The sequence below is a fragment of the Nicotiana tabacum genome, chromosome 21 (genome assembly GCF_000715075.1).
Source record: "Nicotiana tabacum cultivar K326 chromosome 21, ASM71507v2, whole genome shotgun sequence".
In the NCBI taxonomy this organism is placed as follows: domain Eukaryota; kingdom Viridiplantae; phylum Streptophyta; class Magnoliopsida; order Solanales; family Solanaceae; genus Nicotiana; species Nicotiana tabacum.
Genome location: NC_134100.1, coordinates 86,763,985 through 86,789,472, shown reverse-complemented (window position 1 = coordinate 86,789,472; position 25,488 = coordinate 86,763,985). Strand labels below are relative to the sequence as shown.

Genomic DNA, 25,488 nt, shown 5'->3' with positions numbered 1-25,488 from the left:
GTCATCGTTTAATTTGTTGTTTGCCACATAAGCCGGGTGTGAATTACACACTCTTCGTATTTTTGACTGGTCAGCGTTTTGTGTTTAAGTGGCACATGAGAAAATGAGTTAGAAGTGTCAAAATAAAATGTGGAGCCAACTTTAATGGGTCGCTTACGGGTTTGGCCAATAAAACAAGAGAGTCTTGATCTAATTCCCCAACCATAAGCACTAGATTACTAAAGTTTCAACTATATTTACCATATTTTTGAGATTTTTAAGGTCAATGGCAAATTGCTTTAGTGGTCTTTAATTAGGCTCTTCACTGTAAGACAAAAAGAAAATGTATTAAGAGAAGAACAAAAAAGAAATAAGATAAACCACTAAATTTAAACCAATTATCTCAAACAAATGGTTGACATAAAAGCTGGTTTGAAAATTTTAATGGTGTCAAATTCTTCTTTATGACACTATAAAAAGCGTCAAACAATCAGTTACCTTTTAAAACACAATAAATTATCCAAAAGATATTTATAGAAACAGAAGAAAGATCTTATAATAAACAAGATGTATTTGAACTTCAAATTACCATTTGCATTTGCACTTGTATTTCTAGTGTACACAGGAGAATCTCAACCTGCAGTTTTTGATGTGACTAAATTTGGTGCAAAGCCTGATAGCAATGAAGATATTAGCAAGGTAAATCAACCATTTTACCTCTATCCATTTATCTCAAATAATACAGCTGGTGGATATATGTAGTTTCAACGGTGAATTCAGAATTTAGAATCATTAGGATGTGCTCATTATATATCCGAGCTAGAAATAGTGAATCGCCCGGTTTAAATTCGCTACGACATTGTTTTTTGCTAGTAACATTTACGTTGCTCGTACTCTTCAAAATGTCTCTGTGTGACCTATAAGCCACAAATTCGAGTCATGGAAGAAGCCACTAATGCTTGCATGAGAGTGGCTGTCTACACCACATTCCTTCGGGTGTGGCTCTTCCCTGGACCCTGCGTGAACGCGGGATGCCTTGTGCATCGGGCTGCCCTTTTTGTACTCTTCAGAATGGCGTTGGGTGCGTGTCGAATCCTTCAAAAGTAGTGCATTTTTGAGGATCCAATATATGTATGGAGTATTTTTGGAGTGTCCGAACAACATAGCATGGAATATAGTACGTTAAACTTTACTATTCTTGGTTGCATGTGGTCAAAGCTACTAATTACTCATTTACGTTTCATTTTTTTTTGGTGGTGTGTAAAACAATTATAGGCTCTATTAAGTGCATTTAAGGAGGCATGCAATTCAAAAATCCCAAGTAAAGTTGTGATCCCAAAAGGCATATATTTGATGAATCAAGTGAGGCTAGAAGGTAATTGCAAAGCCCCTATAGAACTTCAAATTCAAGCCACTTTGAAAGCTCCTCCAAATCCAAGCCAACTCAAGAAAGATATGGAATGGTTAACTATTAATCATATTGATCATTTCACACTATCTGGTGGTGGAATTTTTGATGGCCAAGGAGAACAAGGTTGGGCACAAAATGACTGTAAAAATTCAGAAAGTTGCGGTAAACTTCTGAATGTAAGTCATATTCTGTCAACCTTTTCTCGGCCTGTTTTATATGACAGAAATCATTATTTGAAAAATATACGTATTTTTTAAGAAAAAGTCATTTTTTTGGTGGTAAAATGACTTTTCTTACTTTGAGCGGAAGTCATTTTTCTTTCAACTATCTTAACTTTTAATTTCATATTATTTATTTCCTCCAACTAATGTCTAGCTAAATATTATTATTTTTATTATTATTAATATTTTTTATCAGCAATATACTCATCAGATTTGTTAATATTACGCTTAATCATTTATAAATATTGTCGAAAAATATTTCTAACTCATCGACCAAACAAGACCAGAAAGCAATTTATAGAGAAACTATTTGTCATGTTTTCTGAAAATCGATTTGACTTCCGTCATACCAAATACACTTGAAAGCCTGAGTTTATGAATTTAAGTTTAGACTTTTCAACCGAGTCCATCTTTCATCAATTTTTCTTTTTTTGGGTGTGCAGAATTTGAGCTTCAACTTTCTGACAAATTCCATAATCAGAGACATAACTTCATTGGACAGCAAATTATTCCATATTAATGTGTTAGGGTGCAAGAACTTAACCTTCATTGGAGTTAACATAAAACCTCCAGCACAAAGCCTAAACACAGATGGTATCCATGTTGCAAGATCAAGAGGTGTAAACATCACAAATTCACAAATTGGCACAGGAGATGATTGCATATCAATTGGTGATGGAGTTCAACAAATGTACATAACAAATGTGACATGTGGACCTGGCCATGGAATTAGTGTTGGTAGCCTAGGAAAAACTCCAGGGGAATTGCCTGTGGTTGGAGTTTTTGTGCAAAATTGCACATTTATTGACACTGACAATGGTGTAAGGGTGAAGACATGGCCAGCTTCACATAATGGTGTTGTTAGAGATTTGCACTATGAGGATATTATTGTGCAAAATGTTAGCAATCCTGTTGTCATTGATCAACTCTATTGCCCTTATAATCAGTGCAAGAAAGATGTAAGTACCTTATCTTTAACTACGCTATTTCAGCCTAACGCAATCTTCCTCCTTATTACTCGGAGTTATGATCGACTATACTTTACACATAAGCATAGTCAATAACTATAAAAAATATCAGTAGCCGAGACACCCTTTTGTGGTGGTGGTGGTGGGGGGTCATCCTCGTGGCGGAGGCAGGATTTTTACTAAGGGGGTTCAAAAAAGAAAAAGAATTAAAAATTTAATGAGATTGTAGTTAGTGGAATTGAACCAATGACCTCAAAAAGATTTTGGACCCACATGGCCACTAAGTTATGCTTTTGGTTATATTAATGGAATTCAAAACATAATATATAGATATAAAAAATAGATTTTAACTTATATATAGTGTGTAATTTTTCGGCAACTTCCACCCCCTAAATCCGCCCTTGATCACCCCACCCATTTCGCATAAGATTTTTCTTATATAGTACTATATAATAGACTGACACTGTTTGAAATTAAATATATATTAGAACAAGAAAAACCTTGAAATCAACTGGACGTACGTCAGACCAAAACTTAATTACAACTTGGAATTGTGACAATAGATTGATGTCCTTTACATGAAATCTTGCGTACGTCACTGTTAGTTAAATGCACCTTATATTTTAATTGATTTAATTTGCAGTTGCCATCACAAGTGAAGATTAGCAAAGTGAGTTTCAAGAACATACGAGGAACATCAAGAACTCAAGATGCTATACAAATTAACTGCAGTAAAGGTGTGCCATGTGAAGGTGTAGAAGTTGGAGATATTGACATAACCTATAAGGGAAATGAAGGGCCAGCCAAGTCTAGTTGCCAGAATGTTGACCCAAGTTTTGTAGGCAAGCAGAATCCACCAGTCTGCACTAGTTCTGCAGAGTCTTCTTGAAGTTCTTTATGCGTAAAAAAGACCGTCCGATGCACAAAATATGTGAACGCAAGGTTATGGTAAGAGTCACACCCCAAAGGGATATAATGTTGGCAGTCTACTCTGACGCAAGCATCAGTTGAAGTTTTTTGTGTATTTTTTTTTTTTTTTTTTTTTTTAATTCAGTCTTTTTTTTTCTTCCATTATTGGGATCCCGCTTAATCCGGATCGTCTAGAGTGAGACCCATTAAAAGAAAAAACGCTCCCTACTAATAATTTTTTTTTTTTATTCATAGAACTCGAGCCCAAAACCTTTTATTAAAGGTAAGAGTAATTCAGTCTTCTTGAGCTTTGATATAAAGCTCCCAGAAATTTGTCCCCATATCATTTGGGATTTTCCTTAGCTAGTAGTATTGGAGTTGTCTGTTAGGTAAGATGTAGACCGAGGAAATTGTACAGTGTTGAGAAATTACCAAGCTGTACACTTGAATTAGAAAAATAAATCACCTTTATAGTATGAGATTTTATCAGATATGCATTGATTGGATTATGTTTGATTTTTGGACATTCTTTTTATTTAATCATATGGTATCCGAATTCCGAAGGTGTCCGACTAATTTAAATTTGGATAAGCTAATAGGAGAAGATTGTTTCCTACTAAAAAGTTTTCTATTCTTATAATTTAAAGCCGAAATCTCTAATTAAGGGTAAAGAGTAATCTTTCACGCCCCATTTTTTTTAAAGAAAAAGAAGAAGATAAAATCGTGGCTAAATTAGATTTGATGTTTCTTCCAAAGTCTATCAATAATATATCCACATGATTCTCACTTGAACAGTATGATAAGAACTTTCTGTCCTTTTGTGAAATATTCGTTCTGATTTTCAGAATGTGATAAATTATTAGACAAAATAAAAGGAAGAAGATTGTCATTGGTTTTGGTGAATTTGCGTTTATTAGCGAAAGTATGACAATATATAGTCATCATATATTGTGAAGAAATTTATTAAATTCGTTGATTAAGATCTTTATATTTTACAAGTTACCAAACGTGTGTTTTATATTCGTTTGTTTCATAAGTACGTGAAATATGTTTTTTTTTTTTTTGAAAATCTTTTAATTTTTGCAGAGACAGAAAAAAATTTCGGAAAACTTTTTCAACTATAATGTTATAGAGAAAAAAGTTCTTTAGTTTATAGAAACTGAAAAACATTAAGTGAAATCATGGCTAGGACACCCGAATATCTTTTTTTCAACTTCACAAAAATAATACTCTACTACTCTAGTCCTACTTCCTCCATTCCCTTTTGTCGCGTTTAGCTACTTGATAGTCAATTTGACTAATTTTTAAAAATTAAATTGAATTAGATTATCTTAATATTTAAAAATTAAAATATAAATGTTTGAAAACTATACGAAAAACACTACCCCTATTTATTATATTATATCATAATATTGATTAAAGTTCAATATAGTTTAACTCTCTGAGTTGTCAGACATGACAACTAAATGATAGCGAAAAGAGTACATTGGTAGTGGACAATGCAAAGTTTGGTGTTATTGTTTGAAAATTTGGAGTTTTTGAGTTTACAAATTCAATTTTTGAGTTTTTGCAATAATTTTCGTTGAGCTATATTTTGGAAAATAAAGTTACAATTTAAATATAAAAAATCAATCTCAAATTCTCAAAATTTTAAAAAATTTATAAACTCCAAAAAAAAAAAAATGGTTTAGAATATCAATGAGAATAAATGTGCCAAGAACGAGAATTAAGGAGGGGTAGTTAGTGCTATTAAATACAAATGGCAATTTGATTCTGACTGTATATTCAGTCCACGTATGCAAGCTTTTAATATTTGTTTACCTTTCTCACGTTTCTCTTATTTGGTTATGTTTCCAATGCAAACGCTAACACACAATTAGTTCATATTCTCCAATCCCCAACAAACAATCAAACACTCCCCCCCACCCCCACACCCACACCCTCCCCGCTTCCTACTCTAACATTTACTTTTTGGTCCTAATTTATGTGATAATATTTACTTTATATTTAATATAAAATATATAATTTTAAAATTTATAGTCTAAAATAATATTTAAATATTACTACTACCATAAAATTATTTTATTAAGAAAAGAAGTGGCAACCCGGTGCATAGTCTAACCTAAGGCCGGGAGAAATACAAAAATAGTCAAATTTACAAGTGGTCATTCAAAAATAGCCACAACTTCAAAAGTCATCGAAATTTTACCATTTTTCATGTAAAGATAAATTTGAACGAAAACACTGTTCAAAATCTGAAAAATACTCCGGCATAACATACTAGAATTCCAGTATATTATACTGGAGCCACCACTACTAGAAATTCGGCAAAAACCGACCAAGGTCGATCGACCAACTTTGGTCGGTCAAAAAATCGACCAAAGTTGGTCGGTTTTTCAAAATATTTTTTTTTTAATTTTTTTTTACGAAACCGACCAACTTTGGTCGGTTTTCTTTGGCGCAAAATACGGGAAACTATTTTTGAGTCCCGCGAAATTTATTTTTCAAGAAACCGATCAACTTTGGTCGGTTTTTCAATTAAAATAAATAAAAATTAATATAAAAAAACCGACCAACTTTGGTCGGTTATTTTCGTGCGAAAATACAATTAAAGAGTATAAATCAAATAAAAGACCGTCTTAAAACAAAATGCACCAATGGTCTAGTGGTAGAATAGTATCCTGCCACAGTTCAGACCCTGGTTCGATTCCCAGATGGTAAATCTTTTGATTACATAATTAAAATACCGATCAACTTTGGTCGATTTTTTTTTTTGCAATATTTTTTTTTTGAATTAATTGACCGACCAAAGTTGGTCGGTAATTTCTGACCAACTTTGGTCGGTATTCCTTTCCGACCCCTAAAATACCGTCCACACATAAATGGTCGCGTTTTGGTCGGTTATTGACCATTACCGACCAACTTTGGTCGGTTTTTACTGAATTTCTAGTAGTGCAGCAAAGTATATCGGTCTAGCATAATATGGTGGAAGTTCATACACAAGTGCACCGAACTCCAGTATATTATGGTAGACCGGTCTGTGTTGCAGCAAAATAGTGGCTATTTTTCAATGACTTGACAAACGCCGGCTATTTTTCAATGATCAGTCCGAAAACTGGCTAGTCCGTGCTATTTTAACAATGCAAACATTAGTGACTAGTTTTACGGCTCAAATCCGTAACTTATATGTCACACCAAAATAACTTTACCGTTGCCCCAAAGCTCCCCTTCAATTTTAAAATAAATTTTACGAAGACATTGAAAACTTTAAAATTACTTTTTTCCTAAATATATGAAGATATTTTTTTTTGTCAGACTAAAAATGGAAATTTTAATTTAAATTAGGACTGACGGGATAAAATAAAACACGTGGTGGGGTGGATGGGGTGAAGACAGTGGACAAACCAAAAATCCAAAAAACAGAATTATCTTCTTGATCAAAAGGAAAAAGGAATTTTCTGCTGAGTTTCTCTAGTTTGAGTTGTTGGGTTCATTCTTCAATCTGGTTAGTCCCTTCCATCACCTCAGTATCTTCCCTTTTTTTGTGTTTTTTTCTTTTTGGTGTTCCATTGCTATGATTAGTTTGTACTGTTACAATTTTGTGCATATAGGTACCAAGAAAAGAAAAGGGTATCATTATATCATCAAATTTATTTGAAAAATCTTAACTTTCCAGTAAATAATTATTATTAATGATGTTTAAAACTCGAGAGGAAGATACTTTATATAGAAAACAAGGATTAGTTAGAGAATTATGTAAGATAAGTTAAGTTTTGAAGAATATTACTATTCTCTGTTAAATAGTAGTTGAACTATGAAGAGTGCTGGATACAGCAAAATTATAGATCCATATACTTGACTATAACTAAATTGGGATTGAGGGATAATTTAATGATTCTTTGATTAGTTTGTATTTGTATACTCTTCAGAAATATTATTTGAACTTAAATGATGAACCCTTTGGCTAAACAAATCTTCTAGTTCAAGTTCATGTTTTGTGTACGATTATCCGTTTCTCTCCTACAAAGATTTGAGCTTTTTGGTTATGCATAAACTTTTTGAGTCGAGGGTCTTTTGGAAACAAACTCTCTACTTTCACAAGGTAGTGGTAAGGTCTGGTACACACTACTCTCCCAGACCCCACTTGTGGGATTACACTGGATTTGTTGTTGTTGTTTTAATTGGTAATGCATAAACTTGGTCAGAAAGATTTTCCTCTTTACACTATTTTTACATTTTCTTGGGGTCCTATGGATTTTGGTTCTTTGATGAAAGTTTGTTTCTTTTTAGTTTCTGAAATGAGATTCTGTTGTTCTTTATGGTTTGTAATTAACTCCTTATCAAAATGGTTTGTGACTAGTTCCTGGCTTTTCTTGTATTCTTATCTTGGTGTCTGTTGATAACTTAGAAGTGTACATATGGGGTCGTTGGTTCTATTGTTATCTATATTAGTACCATTTTAGAATCCCCATTCTTACTTGAGATGGAGGAGTAAAATTTACCAAAGAAAATAAGAATTCATGCTATCTAAGTTCAGCAATAAATACTGATTGTTGAATGCTTTTGGAATGTGATTAGTTGCGTGATTTTGTACAATCAATAGATTTACTTGTGTCATGCTTTGGAATTAATCTTGTGTGACTCGTCGCATCCTTGGAAGACTTGTGTTTCTCTGGTGAGTTAGAGGCTTCTCTCCATGCTTTATGTGTGTGAGTGTACGCTTTTGTTTTGTGCAAACGTCTTCACCTTCTTGCCGGGTTGCGGCGGTCTTTCATATTGTGAGCCATATTGATGAGAGGTAAGATTTTAGATATTATATTCTAATTCAATCAGAGTTTTCCCCTGCTTCATTATTTCTTCTGAGATCCCTTTTTATTGGTAATGCTAATTTACAATGATTTGTGTGTTTGTCCAATATTCTTCTACTTTGAGATATTACTTACCAAAAACTCTTATTTTCTTTGGTTAAGTTTTAGCAGTATTTTGCAGCTATCCATAATGACTTTGCATCTTATGTTGTTCCTCTGATGACTGACTTAGTTTCTTATGTGTCCAAAAAGAAAGAAAGAAACAATGCCGGAGGGAATAACAGCTGAGAATCTTTTGAACAACATTGTGGAATCTCTTTCTGATGGTGGGCCGAAACATAAATCTGCATCATTCTTTCAAGAGGAAGGTGCTAGCTCTGTTAGTACTCAATTCAATAGGCTATTTGGACGTCAGAAACCAATACACCATTGTTTGGGTGGAGGCAAATGTACGGTACTTTTCTACATTCTTGCCTTTTTATCTCATAATGTCTGTATACTATAGCAATACTCAATTCGAGTCGGTGAATTTGTAGCTGCTGATGTGCTGTTGTGGAGAAACAAGAAAATCTCGGCCGGTGTTTTAGTCAGTGCTACAGCCATCTGGGTGCTATTTGAGTGGCTTAACTACAATTTTCTCTCACTTTTATGCTTTGCTCTGAGCATTGGTATGGTCGCTCAGTTTCTTTGGAAAAATGCTTCTGGGGTAATAAACAGGTAGTAATATAACCTATCCTTTGCGTTCTGAAGCAACGTCATTCTTTTCTTGTTTTCATTTGTCATTTAGTTTGGCATTCTTGAATCAAGTTAATGGAAGTTAAATTCTATGGCAACAGGTCGCATTCTAAGGTTCCTCGTCTTGTCTTACCTAATGACCTCTTCATCAATATTGCCACGGCAATAGGCGCTGAAATAAACCATGGTTTGGGCTTCCTTCAAGATATTGCATGCGGGGGTGATCTGAAACAATTCTTACTGGTATGTTAGATATCACTAATCATTATCTCTATGCTCAATTATTTTGAAACGGATAAGCTTAGAATAAGATGATGCTTCCGTATTTCAATTTCAAGAATTTCCGTTACAAAGTATCAAGTGCTTGATTTGAATTATGAGGCCTCTTTCATTTTTTTTTTAAGAATATTTTGTTTGCTTTAACTGTATCAAATCATGGCTCACAAGGCATCAGAAGGGTGACTAAGTAAGGTTTTGCTTCATAGGTTTGTGGTACCATTAGAAAATACTGTGGAGTGAAGACAATTTTTATACAAGTAAGAATTATGAGAAAAGATTCTTATAGTTATATTAAGGTGTGGTGGAGCCCCCTGTGTCACGGGAGGTGAGACTGGCATTTGACAATTAATTACTATAAAGGTTACAAATTATCTAAGTTGCTCCGACATGGCAGTTTAGGTGCCGCACCCGTGTCGACACGACACTAGTATGGGTGTGGGTATGGGATCCGTACCGGATCTGGTCAAACAATTTTGGGTACTTTGACCACGACGGACAAAAAAATTCGAGATGAGATACAATTTGATTACCGAAATCAGAACTAAAACTAGGGTAAATTTGAAGAAATAGCATATCTTATCTAGGAAATCAATCTTTTACTTATCTACAACTTGAGAATAAAAAGGAAATTCACACTTTACAAGCTATATGTAAGTATGCCACAAAATTTCTCATAAATTAGAGAGATTTTTATTTTTTAAAATTATTTTTAGCCGGATCCCCGCACCCGTATCCGTATTAGGATCCGTATCCCCGAATCTTAAAATTTACATCTTGAAAGATCCGACCTCTAGATCCACACCCGTGTCGGACACCCGCACCCGTGTCTGAGAAACTTAGCAAATTATTGACGGAAGTTTTCGAAGAAGGTCTATTACTTTTCTTTTTGCCCCTCTACCCTTCGCAACTTAAATACCAGAGTTCAAACCCGTGATGTGCGCCTAACCCACGTTTCACTCTCTGTGCTCGTACCACTAGACCAAAGCCTTGGGGTTAAGAAGGCCTTTTACTTTTCTCAACTCTCAAATGCGGCATAATATTTATAACATCCATTTTGGCCCCTCTAAACAACCTCAAAATGGAAGCAGTTAGCAATACTCTCTTCCATATATTCTGTGCACATGTTTCTTCCTCGAGAAGGATGGTAAAAGTTGCTTACGGAAGTAATCATTCCCCCACTTACTCTGTTAGTTTTGCTTTTGCTCAAGCATTTTCAGGTCTCCTTGTCCATTTGATCAGTGGCCTCCGGAAAATAATAGTACTGTACATATATTGTTTGTTAATGCAGTGCAAGGTGCTCTATCTGTTATTGTTTTATTTGATTAATTTTCCCTTTTCAGCTCAATTATGAGATGCCAAGGCTTCTGTCTTTGTTTGTTAAATATTCTTTGCTTGCTAACTTATTTTCACGACCTCTTCTGACATTGTTGAATAAGATCCATATGTGATGAGAAAATAGCAACTCTGGGATAGAGAATTAACCAAAAAGGAAAAGCAGATTAACTAATATGGAATGTCTATTAAACTTGCTGCATGTAAATTGTTGAAGTTGCTCTGGTCGCTCAATTTTGTTGCAGCCTTTTGACATTCAACCCGACACCTCCCCCTCCCAAAAGGCCGTTACCTAACCCGCCCTATCTTTTCTGTATTCATTTCCTTTCTTGTCATATCCCATCTTTTTCCCCTTGTTTTCGGTTACAGGATTCTTCTATATTGACATCTTCTCTCCTCCCTATGATGTCAAACTTGCAAACGTAAAAAGAATTTATGCTAACGATCTAATTAATCACTGAATCTTGTAGCTTGAGATTTCTATTACTGTAAAATACTGCTGCTGACTTTGAAGCTAATGTCTTCGGAGTTGTCCTAGGTTGTAGTGAGCTTGTGGGCTGCTGGTATCATAGGAAGCTGGTGCAACTTCTTGACTGTTCTATATATTGGTAAGAGATCTCTTATTTTCAATGATAACAATTTTAATCCTCATGTAGTATTGTTTATGCCTTTGAGTATCAAACAGGATTTTTTTTTCATTTTCCACCGATATAAAGCTGTCTAATGTATGAGTATTAGGGATGTCAATTTGAGCCCAAACTCATCCAACCCGCCCAGAGATTAATGGGTTGGGCTACAATATTTTAGCTCATGGGTCTAAATAGGTTGAGCCCAAGTTAACTCATTATTTTTTATAGCTCATTCTGAACCCGCAAAATATTTTTCAACTTACACATTTTAAATACTAATTTGTTATTTAAGAAAATATATTTTGATTCTCAAAATACTAATAGTATTTATGTATAAAAGGTAAAAGGCTTTGTTTATGCAAGATGAACATGGTTCTAAAACATGGATCAAGTTGGGCGGGTTGGGCTATGACCCATTGTTTAGCCCATCTTGACCCAACCCATCTTAGCCCAAGTACACTTTGGGCTGGGTTGAGCAATGACCAATTTATTGACCTAACCCATCTTGACCCGCGAGTATCAACAGAATCACTTCTAGATGCATTTAGCGGTGTCCTATGATATTACCTTATAGTTATTATCTAGCACATATAAATTCCAAAAAGTAGAAATGAGTCCTTTGACTAACTTTATTGTCTACCGGAAACAGCCTCTCTACTTTCTCTATGTAGGGATAAGGACTGCGTACACACTATGCTCCCCAGACCCCACATGTAGGATTTCACAGGGTTTTTTGTTGTTGTTATTGACTAACTTTATTGGCTGACTTTTGAATGTCTGTGTTAGTCTAACACAAACAAGATCATAAGTTTTAAAGTAGTTCTATTTGTAGTGATTAGTCGTATAATCGTACTCGCACGGTTGAAATTATGACAACTACTGCAAGACTCAATCCCAAGCAAGTTAGGTTTGGCTAGATGAATCCAAACCGACCATGTTACTCCATTTTAAGCTCATCTCAGTCCGACAATAAAAAAGAAATAGTACTAGAAGTTTTAAATTCTTTCTACTTCCATATAAATCTATGATAGGATTAAAAGACTCGTAGAAAACTTAGAACCTAAAATGATCGTACTAACATGATTATAACCTAATCCCAACTAGTTTGTATCGCCTTGTACAGTTGAAGTTGCATTTCCAAAATATTGGATGTGTTTAACCTACTTTCAGTCAAAAGTGAAGGAACTGGTTTTGGTCTATTCCGGTGATTGTATATTAGTCGCGTTTGATATGCTTATTTTGTTGCAAATATGAAAGGACGTTGTCGTCTTGACTCTACTTTTGAATTTTGACTTGTGTATAAGGTTTCATTGCTGCCCACACGCTTCCAGTGCTATATGAAAGATATGAAGATGAAGTTGATGGTTTTGTCTATAATGCCCTCGAACAGCTACGAGGCCATTACAAGAAGCTGGATTCTGGTGTCCTCAACAAAATACCAAGAGGCAACTTCAGGGGAAAGAAGCTTGACTAGATCATAACCTTAGTAAATGTAATCGATCGATCTAGTAGAATGCCAACTTGTATGCTCAGAATACGAAACTCATTATTCGTGACAACTTTAGTCGATCAAAAGAAAGAAGTGTATTGGACCTTTGCTCACCTTATGTAAATGTTGTTTGAAAATAAATTGAGTTTCTGCAGAAAGTTTAAATGGTACTCTTTTGAAGAACCTACATGTGTGTATTGTAACCAAAAAAGTCACACGTTTGTCCAAGTATTATAGGAGTAATATTATGTCCAATGTTGATGTCTCCTTCGTTTCCTCCTAGTGACTTTCTTTGATATTAGTATGCAGGTGTAATTGGAGCAAAGAGAGACATTCCATCACAAGTAATGAAAATCAAATTATATCAAGAATTGTGATGGATGGATATGATCTCTCCACCCTTAATCAGATATGTCGTGTTCGAGCTATGGAAATAAAAAATTATTGGTAGGGAGCGCTTCACTTTTTAATGGACCTTACACAGTACAAATTCAGATTAGTCAGGAACCAATGCGAATATCGCACACCACATGAGAAACTAAAAAATAACGAGAATCTTAGTTATATCCACTAGAATCTCTTTGTTCACATGGTCAAGAACTAGTTAATTGGTACCTAAATATGCATATATAGTTCTATTATTCTTATCACAAATACAATGTACATAAGCATAAGAAGAATGGCCTACTAGCTAGGGGTCTACTCTATACTCACATAATTAACAATAGAAAAAAAAAAAGGAATTAAGAGAGAGATAAATCTAGGTTAATGTGAGTGTTTTCCATAGTAGGGTCAAAATATTTATGATTATCCACAGGCCAAAAATTTATCTCCTTTTCACAGTATTGTTCTTCCTCCTTTGTCATTCCACTACTTATACTTCCTTCTGCTTCCTGTAAATCACCAAAAGAAAAAAGAATTTTAAATATGTATAACATTCACATTTTCTCGATCAGGCTAAAGTAAAGAGTTCAATTTATAAGTTCTATGTAATAATGGTGTAAAAAATATTACAAAAATCAGGTAACTTATTAGTATTTAATTACAAGTAAAGTTCTATAATAAATATTAATAGGTAACCTGATAAAAATAATAACTAATCTGCTATTGGCGGTTCAATTTTACTAGGAGTGTAGTGTATATATATAACTTAACTTCAAAAATAAAGCACAAATTATGAAGACCATTTTACCTGGAAGTCATTGTAATGAATATTTTCACCATTGTTTTCAGATGAATTTCTTTCTTTGCAACAGAATTGGCTTCCAGATTCATTCTGCTTTCTACTCGATCTTTTAGACACAAGCCTGAAGGATGTACGGATAAGGTTAAATGTCTTTAGTATATGTAACTGTGACTAGTAAGCAGTAATAGATGATACACAGTAGTACAGTTAAATCTTTGGAATTTTTTCACTTTTAGCCCGCGCCAAAACTATTTAAATTCTGTAGCCGAAAAAGTGTATAAAATTTGTATAATTTTTGTATATAACATAAAGAATGTATATATATATAGTGTCATTTTTCCTTAAACCTTTCTATAACAACCTCGTTGCGATTATAATAAAGTGTTGTTACAGAAAACATATATTATAACATATTTCACATAAATCAACCGTTATGATAAAGTGTTATTAGAAAGGATGGTTATTATAGAGAAATGTGATTGTAGTTTATTCAATCAAAGCAAGTGTTGTTATCAGAAGTAGTTAAAATAAAGTATATGTTAGACCTATTATGTATATTAGACTTGAGGGGAACTAATTAAAACATCCTGAAAAGTTCCGTTATGTAATATGATGCATAAGTAATAATAATAAAATTATCTTTTGAAGCTAAAAAAAATGTGTAAGAGTAAGACTTACAGTGTCGAAGACAAATTGAAATCTGGCATCACAACATGGAGGCTGGGGTGCTCCTTCATGTTTCTATACATCTGATTTCAAAAATTCAAATGGATGAAGATAAAATCAATATATGGGCAATAATTAAAATAATAGCCAAATATATATATATATATATATATATATATATATATATTATTGTTATTACTTTTTTGAGTGGTTATACTGTGTAGTTTTTCCTATTAATTATGATCTATAACTCTAATAACACGTAATATCTTTTGAGCAATACAAAATTCATAAGAAACAAACTAAATTCCTGACAAAAAACCACAGGTTCACATACACCAAACAAATTAACTTAGTACTAACTATTTATTTATACATTTATTAGTCAGTTTCCAGGCCCTTTAAGATAAATTAATATTGTGAATGATTAAAGATAGAAAAGAAAAATAGAGCTAATTAAAAAAGGGTATATATGGATATTCAGAACAGTTTGCAAGAATTTGGATTTCGAGTTTTTCATCAATTATTATTCCACAATTTTATAACTCTAGGACTAACATCTAGCTGCATGCCCAACCTAGCTAGTTATTTATTTCATTTAAACATCATGCGCAAATTTTTTACTAATTTAGATTTGAAGTTTATGCATTCTTACATATAAGATGTATGTATCCTAACTTCAATGTTCAAATGTTAGCACCTTAAACATTCCACCTCTCATAATCCATAATAGTTTTAGGATACCAAAACTTATCTAGAAAATCCCCATGTAACCGAAGAGTCATATCAATTTTGTTAATGACTCATTATTTCTAATATTGGGAGGTGTAGTTTCAAAAACTAAAATAATAACGCAATTACACTAAATGAAAAAAATAAAATGAATAAGAAATAAAATATACGAGCAATTGCATGAGATCATAAGAAGTAAAGGTAGAGAAATAAAAGATAAATAATGTACAAAAAAATATATTTTAAAATTTAAAAAGAAATTAAAAAGTAAAAGTAAAATAAAAATAAATTAAAACAATGAAAATAAAAGAAAATAAATTAAAATAAAAATAAAAAGGAAAAAAATTTAAAAGTAACCTTATAATTACACAGTGTAATTACCATCAATTCTCACCTCCCTCTTGAGTATTGAAGAGTGTAATTACACCTCTCCAATTACACCCAATTTCATGCTGACCAAGTAATTGCTTGACGAGACAAACATGCCAAATTGTGTAATTACACCCAAATCGAATTCCTAGGTGGCTTTCCAAACATGCTCTAAATGATACTGAACTTTAATTTGATGGGTGAAATCTTAAGGTTATTATTATTGAATTTATTATACTTTTAAAATTATGAGTTCAAAATTTAATATTTATTAAAATTCTAGTAAATTTTAACATATATCTATATTCGTGTCAAAAACGTCATGAGCTAGTACTTACACTCTCCTACCGTCATGCATACAACAATAACAATAACAACAACAACAACAACAAACAACCTAGTGAGATCCCACAAGTGGGGTCTGGGGAGGGTAGTGTGTACGCAAACCTTACCCCTACTCTAGAGGAGTAGAGAGGTTGTTTCCGGTAGACCCTCGACACAAGAAGGAAAGAGACAGTGTATCAGTAACAGCAACGGAATCTAGAAAGATAAAACCAGCAACACAATAACCAGAAAATAGAGAGCAAAGTAGTAACACTAAGCAGTAACAAAGGCACAGTACTACAGACGCAAGGGAATAATATGTACACAAAGGGTCACTAAACATACTACAGCCTAACTTACGACTCTAATGAAGTATTAAGGACATAACTGGAGCCACCAGCAGCCTAAAACAAAACACTATCATACTAGCCTCATATCTCCTAACCTACAACCCTAATGCTCGACCTCTATAACTTCCTATCAAGGGCCATGTTCTCGGAAATCTGCATCCGCATCATGTCCTGCCTGATCACTTCTCCCCAATATTTCTTAGGTCGCCCTCCACCTCTTCTCATACCCATCAAGGCCAGCCGTTCACACCTCCTTACCAGTGCATCCAGGCTTCTCCTCTTCACGTGCCCGAACCATCTAAGCCTAGCTTCCTGCATCTTGTCTTCTATGGGAGCCACGCCCATTTTTATCCGAATATCTTCATTCCTAATCTTATCTACCTTAGTGTGTCCGCACATCCATCTCAGCATCCTCATCTCTACAACTTTCATCTTCTGGGTATGAGAATTTTTGACTGGCCAACACTCTGCCCCATACATCATGGCCGACCTAACCACCGCTCTATAGAACTTTCCTTTAAGTTCCGGAGGCACCTTCCTGTCACACAGGATACTAGACGCTAGCCTCTATTTCATCCACCCCACTCCTATACAGTGCGTGAAATCCTCGTCAATATCCCCATCCCCCTGAATAATCGACCCCAGGTACTTGAAGCTCCCTTTCTTGGGGATGACTTGAGAGTCAAGCCTCACGTCCATGTCGGCTTCACCCGGCACACCGCTAAACTTGAACACCACATATTCAGTCTTAGTCCTGCTCAGCTTGAATCCTTTAGACTCAGTGGTCCGTCTCCAAACCTCCAATATCTCGTTAACACTGCCTCGCATCTCATCAATCAGAACTATATCATCAGCGAATAACATACACCATGGCACCCACCGCCATGCATATAGTTCAATAATTAACGACATCAGCGAGTTGCGGTAAATTGTGCTATTAAAATAGATATAGATTTTTATTCTTCAATTCTCTTACAAAACTTGGATGTATCCTTATTAAACTTGAAATGCCTAAACCAAACTGATAGTTACGGGATGATATCCTGTAATAGCATCGTAACGAAGACCAGATCCTTGCTTTAACAATGTCAGCCTTTGTATATTTATTTCAATCAACAATTTCACCAACAAATTTTTGGAGGTATCAGTAAGTTGAGGTCAATTTTATTCACGAGGCACTTTTCATAATGATATCAATTCAGATCATTATATCTTGATAATAGTGGATTGAATTTCAATTTTCAGTTTTCTTCTTTGCGTATGAATTAGATTAAGGGTTATAGTTACTTTTTCAATTCAAGTAAGAAAAGTTATATAAGTAAAGCTTATTCTATTTTAAATTCTTGATTAAATGTCAGGAGTTACCACAGAAAATACTTAATATTCAAAATTTTAGTTAGCTTCAAAGTTCTATATATTAAGATTCTAATTAAATAAACAATTTATCTAATGTGTAATACATTTTTAAAGAGTAAAATATTCTCGTATACGCGCATAAATCTAGCATAAGTTACTACAAAATTTGTACCCAACAATATTAAAATTTTAACCAATACATATCCTAAAGAATTATTGAGTTAAGAAATAGAAACTAAAGAAAATTGTTGAGTTAAGAATACAAATTTAAGGGTACGAAATCTTATCTAAAATATAATATTATAATATATCTATTTTAGTTATCTAATTGAGAACACAATGATTTGATATCTTTTAAATCTCAAAGGATGAATGAAACTGCCGAAACATTAAAAAAGTTAGAACGGAAGGATTGATGTACGGAAAGGATTTATATAAGGTTAAGATTTAATCAATTTTAAAGTTCTAAATATTAGACTTCCAAAATAATAGTTCAAATAAGAAAAGATTTAGTAAGCATATTTTTAATTGATTTTAAAGTTCTAAATATTAGAAAAATAATTAAATGACAATTTGGTCCAATATAAAATCTATTTTCAAAGGGTAAAAAAAGCGAACGACATTTCATTAAAGACTTTCGTGCTTTTAATATAGTATAGATATAGATATAGATAATTTGACTGATTTATTCTTATTAATTCTTTAATCTTTGACCGTATTAATCTTTTTAATAAATAAGGAAACTTTATTTAGGTGTTTCTTTATCTATCCATTTAAATTTGACCAATAGTTTTTGGAAAATGCATACTTAATGATAAGTAATCAACTCTTTTTATATACTTTCTAGAACAACTACATAAGGTGGAAGTTGAACAAAATAATTAATTCTTTTATGATCTTTTAAATTTATACGTATTTATTGGAATAACTATTTTTAGTAAACATAACGACTAAAGTGGAATGAAGGGAGTAGTATTATCTTTTTAATTAGCCCGTTCAAAAACGACTGATAGCTTTCCAAATTTAAAATTTAAACTTTCCATTTATCTTTAAGATACATTTTTAAAGCTGCACAAATATTTTGACATATTTAAAAAATAAATTTTAAAAATATTAATTTTGTATATGTTCAAACGCAACTATACTATATCAATTGAATCAGAGGGAGTAATAATTAAGGTATCATTTTCCATGTGCCACAATAGGCCCCCAAGAGTCTTAAGAAATTAAATTAGAAATTCTATTAAAACAGGATTTAACTTATTTACTACACTATAATCAGAGAAAACTAGTGAAATTAAGAGGAAAACTTCCTAGATTTAGCACAATTCCAGTCTTTCGTAGAACTCGTCTATTCTATTTTTTATAAAAAGACCTAATCTATTTGATGAAAAAAAGAAGAAGAAGAATGTTTAGAGATCATACTGATCATTTTCAAGGGAAAAATGATTCTGCTATAAAAAAAAACACAGCTTTTCACTCATTATATATTTTATTTTCTTTTTTGTTTTTCTGGTGAAGTTCAATTTCCAAGTTAAAAATTGTTCTGGAAACTTTCTATCCAAGAATTATATGGATATGATCATAAACATTAACTAGCTAGATTACTCTGTCCGATCCCTTTTTATTTTGGTCCAAAATAAGTGTCATTTTATATAATCAAGAAAGGAATTAATTTTATTTTTCCAAAATTTGCCCTTATTTAATTACATATCTCAATGTGTCAAGGTAACAATTAATTAAGGATAATATAGTAAACACATCTTTTTTCTCTAGGAGTTTGTATTTTTCTTAATGGGTGTGCCAAAAACTAAAAAGTCACTTATTATGTACCGGAGAGAGTAATTAATAATTTAGATAGTGGGTGCAGCCTGCTGCATAAGGTATCCCAGTTCACACAGGGTCCGGAGAAGAGCCCGCCCCAATAAGTGTGATATAGACAACCTAACATAATGCAATCATTAATAACTGCTTCCATGACTCGAACTCGTAACCTATATGATGAATTGATGATGAACATTAACTAGCTAGGTTAATTAATAATTTAGATAGTATGTGCAGTAAAATAATACCTGGAGATGGCTCTTAACATGAGAAATCTTCAATCCCTTTATGTCCATCTTCTGCAGAATTCTCTTTGGAGTTGCTTCTGTCAAAATACAATGAAACAATCATCATTCCTTTATCCTCTTATCAAAGTTCAAATACTTCTAGTAGATCATATTAACTCGAGCTATTAATATATATCATTAATTACATAAGCCTTAACGTAGTCTCAACCCTAGATGCGAATCTAGGGCGAATTCTACGTGTTCAATTTTCAGCCCGATCGAACTGTGCCTACACAATATACAAAATTCAAGATGTATACGTATAATAAGATCATACTTTATATTATGAAACCTCGACTCATATCTTGAATTCGCCTCCATTTAATCAGCCCCCAACCCACTAGTGGCGGATGTAGTATATAGTCTACGAGTTCAACCAAACCTAGTAATTTTAACAGAGAATATCGATATACATGTGAAAAATCACTAAAATTTCAGAAAAAGACATTAAAATTTGGACCAGTAACTTTAAAAGTGTAATGAGTTTAAACATAAAGGTTTAACTCATCAAATTCAAATCCGGATCTTTTTTCGGATTTTTCAAAAACCCAGGAGAGAACACCAAAAGAATGAATCAGAAAGAGGAAAAAGATAAACCACGAACAATAAAATGGAAAAGAAAAGATCCATGATCTTAGGCTGCATCTTAGGGCAACCAAATGATACTTTTTCTTTATCTTAGGGAAAAGAAAACCATGAATATTGAAATTAAATACTACACAAATTTCATAGAATTTCTTTTCTTGTTATAGCTACTTTCTATATATTTTAATCTTTTATTCAGAAACTTACTGTTTCTTCCACCAAGGCTTTCAACAGATTGAATGAAGAGCTCATGAAGTTGTGGAGTCCATCTTAGACGTGGAGCTAAAGATTTCTTGTATTTTCTGATATCTCTCATTTTTTTAGAGCTAATTCTTCTCATTTCTGGTGCATTATATGACATTTTTAGAGTTTGCCTAACTTGAGCATATATGTATACAATGGTTCCTAACTATAAAAATAAAGAACAAAAATACAGATAGTTAGGAGTCTGAGATTATGGACTTTTCTTGGTCTGTTTGGACTTTAGGAAACATCCTCCAATTCCTCGGCATTTCCTCATTATTTCCAAAAAGACAAAAAAACGCAAAAGAAGAAGAAGAGAGAACTTAAAGCCCTAGACTGGAAAGAAATTTTCTTGGTATAGTGACTTTGGCAAATGGGCATTTACCGATTTAAGACTTGTAAATACAACCCACTTAAACCCTATTTGCTTATTTTTGGTTTTTCCTTTTTAGTTGAAGTTATATGCATTGACGAGCAGGGAGAGAGTCAGGATTTGAAATTTATGGGTTCAGAATTTGCAACGGAACCCATAACTCATCTTAGTTATTGGGTCCGCAATTAAATTTTTATACATATTTAATGAATTTTCTAGTACAAATACAATATTTTAACAAAAGTGACTGGGTCCGAACCTCCACACCTAATAGGCTAGCCCCGCTATGTTGACGGAGTGTGAAATTTTTATATGTCCGATTAAGTTGACATACAACAACAAGCAACCTTTTATATCAGACCTGATATGGTAACTTCAGAATTAGAGTAATAACCTGCTATACTTGGTTAAGTTGCACTAATAGTACAAGATTAAGTTTTTTAACTGTCAGTGTATATAACTGAAATTACTTTATCGTACAATTTTTTTTTTATAATGTGGCCTAATTTTCTTGATGTCATAAAGAAATGGAGGCAAAGGAATCTCAGAAATATCTAATTTAACCTTAAGGCTTAACATATACATTTAAGTCGGGAAGCTTGATCATCTTTGAAATTTTCAATTCAAAGAAGTAGTCTTGATTTCAATCGTCATACGAAAGTGTTTGTGTGATTTTATTCATCACTTTAACTTTGGTAAAACAGCGTGCTAATTTTAATGCGAGAATTAAAATGACAATAATTCTAGTTGGGATCCAAAACTATACTAACTACTTGAAATATGGAGTATTTAAGGATATTGCTTTTAGTCCAATTGGTGTAAGGAATTATATATAGGTGAAAACTGAAAACTTAACAACAACAATAACAACAATTCGGGTTAAGCACTAATAGTTAAAAGTGAAGGATGCTTATCACCAAAGCAACTCTCTCGAAAACTCAAAACTTAAAGGAGTGAAACTATAGTTAATATACGTTTGATGCCTTAAAAAGCATGATGATTAATAAATGATTACATATAGACCACTGCCTTTGAGAACCTAGGAACACTTAGTGTGTCACCTAATTTTCTAAGAAAAAGATAAGAAAAAGATTTTTAAACTATCGATACTTATACGAGAATTGTTCATAATAAGCAAGCTAATTAATTGGAAAGTAAAACCTGTTTGCTATAATAAGTTTTAATAAGTGAATTAGTTACTTGAGAAAGAATTTAAATTATATACCGTCTGGTGTAATTTTTTTAATCCAAAGGATATTTATATGCAAGTCTCCTTAAAATATGAGATTGTAATAGGAATAGTAAATAAGACAACTTAATGACATGCTAGATGATGTAAATGTAATTTCCCGGTGTGAAAAATCCTTATACTACCTGAGTATATAATTTAAACTCCTTAAAAACATAAGTTATGTAGCGTGTTAGCTATAACAAGTTAAATTATACTGAAAGTGTTAATTATTTTTATATTTTCATTATATAATATTAGATTAAAAATTATGCAAAGTCAAACGTTTGAACCAAGAAAAGGTATGTTTTCTTTCTCTTCCTTTAATATAACCTAAACTCTCAAATTTTCATGTCAAAAAAAGGCGGTGCCTACTTTTGGACCCCACTTCTCTTCTGCCGTTTTATTTTTTTCAACAGTTTGCCAAATTCGACGTGCATGGAAAAACCAAAAAGTTAGCCCTAGAATTTCATGAAAGCAACATATCTTTCTTTGCCGAGAAGCGGCATCAGGATTTAGAGTTTATTCGTTCGAAATAATTATCCTTTTAAATTGTTGAATTTAAACTTAATAGTCTATATATGTTTAATAATTTTTTAAAAATATATAAAATGTGTGATTTAAAATTATTAGATTTAACCAAATTAGTAACTCATATTCTAACTCTGCATCTGTTCAAAGAAAGAAAAGAATTAAAAAATGAAGTTCACTTCTTAGTGCATCGTCGTCTAAACCTATAAAGGAAATTTAGTAGCTAGGCTGTCAGGCGCCAACACAAACTTACATTGCGTTTCACATTTGGTTTCTCTTTAGCTTCGGAAAAGGAAGAAAAAATACTAACAAATTCCCTTATCTTGTCATTGTTTTGATTGATGAAAAAGACGGTTTCAAATTTGTGGTTGTTTTCCGATAGGCATATTCATCGTTTGGTACATTAATGTTGAATTATGTGATCATATTATTTAAAAGTTTAAACAATTAAAGAGAACACATTATTATTTACTTAATTATATTTTTTTAACGTCTCTGCATGTGCGTACTTGATTTATATATTTTGATGCGCGCAGCGCATATAAATTCTTTTGATAAAGCGTGACGGTATTTATAACCTCTCCCTACTCCAATACAATATTAAAGTACGTGATCATCTTATCAATTTGGTAATTCGGTTTATGACTAGACCAATTTTGAGTTGGGACCTTGCACACAAACCATTCTAAATAATTAGGACTTCGTTTAATTATATCTGTATTTTATTGACTGGATAACTTGGGACTTTTTAAAAAAAAAGCGGCTTTCTCTAATAGGTAATAGGGTGACTTAACTTAAATCTATTCTTGTCGTTAATTACTGCTTTTGACCATTCATTAGTTGCTAGAAAATGAAAATAATATAAGAAGAAATTTATAAATTAGGTTATAAGAGCTTTGGCCGGTGAAAAGATATCATCGTACCTAAAATACATGTGATTGTTTATAGTGGCATACTAGGTATAAAAATGCAACAATATTACAACGACATCAAATGTTTTGTTGTACTGGAATTGAATAATTCTTTCAAAAAGACTGTAAAAGTTGCAAATTAGAAAAATAAGTCAAAAGAAGTTGGCATAATCTAACAACTTTAAATGTGAATGTATCTTTATTATAAAATATACCGCATTTGTATCTTTTCTATTTTCAAACCCTTTCTTTAATGAACTTACGTAGAAATCCCATGCAAGTAAACCCAAGAATTGTCCCAAATAAGAAAAATGAAATAAAAAATATGCTTACTGAAAAACAAAGTAGAGCGGAAAAAGCAGTGAAATGTAGGGGCTTGAAACCTTCATTCCAAACTGAAAGACAAGGGAAAGTAATATCTTTGAACAATCTCTAAAAGGCAATAAACTAAAATATAACATATATATATATATATATATATATATATATATATATATATATATATATATATATATATATAGGAAAAGTACCATCTATCGGTACCTGCTGTAACTCTATCTACTCGGATTAAATAGATTTAAAAAATTTACCTAGTAATTTTTATCTGCTTATACCATAATCTCTCATTATTTTAATCTGTAATTAAATTGACGTAGATTGGATTAAGACGAAGGTGTTTTATTTGTGCATTTATAATATCCGAAATAAAAGTCGTCTCTCTTCTGTTCGGAGCAGTAATCATTTTCTTTTTCAGTATAAAAGAAAGGTGGAGTAAGTCAGTAACTATCCGATGATACGTTCTTAAAGGTATAAAGTTAAGCGAATTTTACTATAGTGCATTTTAATTACTCATCTTTTCATAACCCTTATCCTTATTGCTGACAGATTGGTCCCCATTTTGAAAGCAAGATGAGGCTACATTTTTTCTACCATTCCACATATTCAAATATTTATGAATGACCTCTTTAGTCTTTTTTCAAGCTTAAGAAATTCAAATTCTTTAATTGTGATGAACCCGAGTTTAATTTAATAATACGATGCATTCATTAATAATCAATATTTTTGTGACCTTTGAGCTGCCATTTATACCTATTTCACACAATAGCCTCTCAATATAATGTATCCACTTCAATTAGGCAAATATAGCATAGCTAGGTTACGTAGTTCTTCTAATACTAACCAGTCGTCGACATGTCATGTGAAAAAAATTGTGAAAAAAGTCAAATTTGCAGCTCAATTAATATCTTTTATCTGAACTAATTAAATAATGGGTGGATTTAAAGATTTATTTTTTATTTCCCGTGACTTTTCCACAATTAACTATCAAAGTCCACAAACCATAAAAGGAAAAATAAATAAAAGACTTGGATAGAAATTTTCAGTTTAATTTCTGAAAGTGGGGGCCAAAGCGGCTATGTCAATATTACCTCTCTTAACATAATAAGTTGTGCCGAGAGGCTTTCGGAAATAACCTCTTTACCCTCCGGGTTAAGGGTAAGGTTTGCGTACACTTTATCCTCCACAGTCCTCACTTGTGAGATTTTACTGAGTTATTGTTATTATTAATTGTTATTGTTGTAACATAATAAGTTGTGCGGAAATTGAATAATTAAGAGAGTATAAAGATTACAAATTAAAAAAATAAGTCAAAGAAGTTTTCATAAAACTACAACTATATATAGGACAAAACGCAAGAAATTATCCCATAAAAATGAATAACGAAAATAGTAAAGAAAAGGCTTGATTACTTTCATTTTCCTATG

At 32.5% G+C, this 25,488-nt stretch overlaps 3 protein-coding genes across 4 annotated transcripts; 2 read left to right on the top strand and 1 right to left on the bottom strand.

Moving 5' to 3' along the window:
* The first annotated feature begins 498 nt into the window (after positions 1-498).
* LOC107759446 (polygalacturonase-like) lies at positions 499-3,977 on the top strand. Its single transcript, XM_016577388.2, has 4 exons — positions 499-678; positions 1,255-1,566; positions 2,055-2,570; positions 3,223-3,977. The coding sequence occupies exons 1-4, from the start codon at positions 547-549 to the stop codon at positions 3,466-3,468; spliced, it is 1,206 nt and encodes a 401-aa protein (XP_016432874.2). The 5' UTR covers positions 499-546; the 3' UTR covers positions 3,469-3,977.
* Positions 3,978-6,837: 2,860 nt separating this feature from the next.
* On the top strand, positions 6,838-13,027 carry LOC107759445 (reticulon-like protein B8). 2 transcript variants are annotated; one of them, XM_016577386.2, is made up of 7 exons: positions 6,871-6,993; positions 8,149-8,286; positions 8,549-8,745; positions 8,833-9,013; positions 9,133-9,274; positions 11,181-11,250; positions 12,576-13,027. In XM_016577386.2, exons 2-7 carry the CDS (start codon positions 8,192-8,194, stop codon positions 12,743-12,745), a joined length of 855 nt encoding a protein of 284 aa, XP_016432872.1. In that variant the 5' UTR covers positions 6,871-6,993; positions 8,149-8,191; the 3' UTR covers positions 12,746-13,027. The 2 variants fall into 2 exon arrangements, with proteins under 2 accessions (XP_016432873.1, XP_016432872.1); XM_016577387.2 differs by lacking the exon at positions 8,149-8,286 and having other exon boundaries at positions 6,838-6,993.
* A 267-nt stretch (positions 13,028-13,294) lies between these two features.
* LOC107759443 (uncharacterized) lies at positions 13,295-20,933 on the bottom strand. Its single transcript, XM_016577385.2, has 5 exons — positions 20,647-20,933; positions 19,816-19,892; positions 14,625-14,695; positions 13,953-14,067; positions 13,295-13,653 (listed from the first exon to the last, which is right to left on the bottom strand). The coding sequence occupies exons 1-5, from the start codon at positions 20,798-20,800 to the stop codon at positions 13,504-13,506; spliced, it is 567 nt and encodes a 188-aa protein (XP_016432871.2). The 5' UTR covers positions 20,801-20,933; the 3' UTR covers positions 13,295-13,503.
* Between the last annotated feature and the right edge of the window lie 4,555 nt (positions 20,934-25,488).

What these genes read in the sequence shown, in the direction of transcription:
- LOC107759445 (XM_016577386.2), top strand. Translation starts at nt 8,192, where the DNA reads ATGTGTGTGAGTGTACGCTTTTGTTTTGTGCAAACGTCTTCACCTTCT. An exon ending in TTGTTTGGGTGGAGGCAAAT is followed by an intron (nt 8,746 to 8,832) that starts GTACGGTACTTT and finishes GTGAATTTGTAG; the next exon opens with CTGCTGATGTGCTGTTGTGG. An exon ending in ATCTGAAACAATTCTTACTG is followed by an intron (nt 9,275 to 11,180) that starts GTATGTTAGATA and finishes GAGTTGTCCTAG; the next exon opens with GTTGTAGTGAGCTTGTGGGC.
- LOC107759446 (XM_016577388.2), top strand. Translation starts at nt 547, where the DNA reads ATGTATTTGAACTTCAAATTACCATTTGCATTTGCACTTGTATTTCTA. An exon ending in GCAATGAAGATATTAGCAAG is followed by an intron (nt 679 to 1,254) that starts GTAAATCAACCA and finishes AAACAATTATAG; the next exon opens with GCTCTATTAAGTGCATTTAA. An exon ending in ATAATCAGTGCAAGAAAGAT is followed by an intron (nt 2,571 to 3,222) that starts GTAAGTACCTTA and finishes TTTAATTTGCAG; the next exon opens with TTGCCATCACAAGTGAAGAT.
- LOC107759443 (XM_016577385.2), bottom strand. Translation starts at nt 20,800, where the DNA reads ATGTCATATAATGCACCAGAAATGAGAAGAATTAGCTCTAAAAAAATG. An exon ending in ATGTTAAGAGCCATCTCCAG is followed by an intron (nt 14,696 to 19,815) that starts GTATTATTTTAC and finishes TTTTGAAATCAG; the next exon opens with ATGTATAGAAACATGAAGGA. An exon ending in TTCAATTTGTCTTCGACACT is followed by an intron (nt 14,068 to 14,624) that starts GTAAGTCTTACT and finishes TACATCCTTCAG; the next exon opens with GCTTGTGTCTAAAAGATCGA.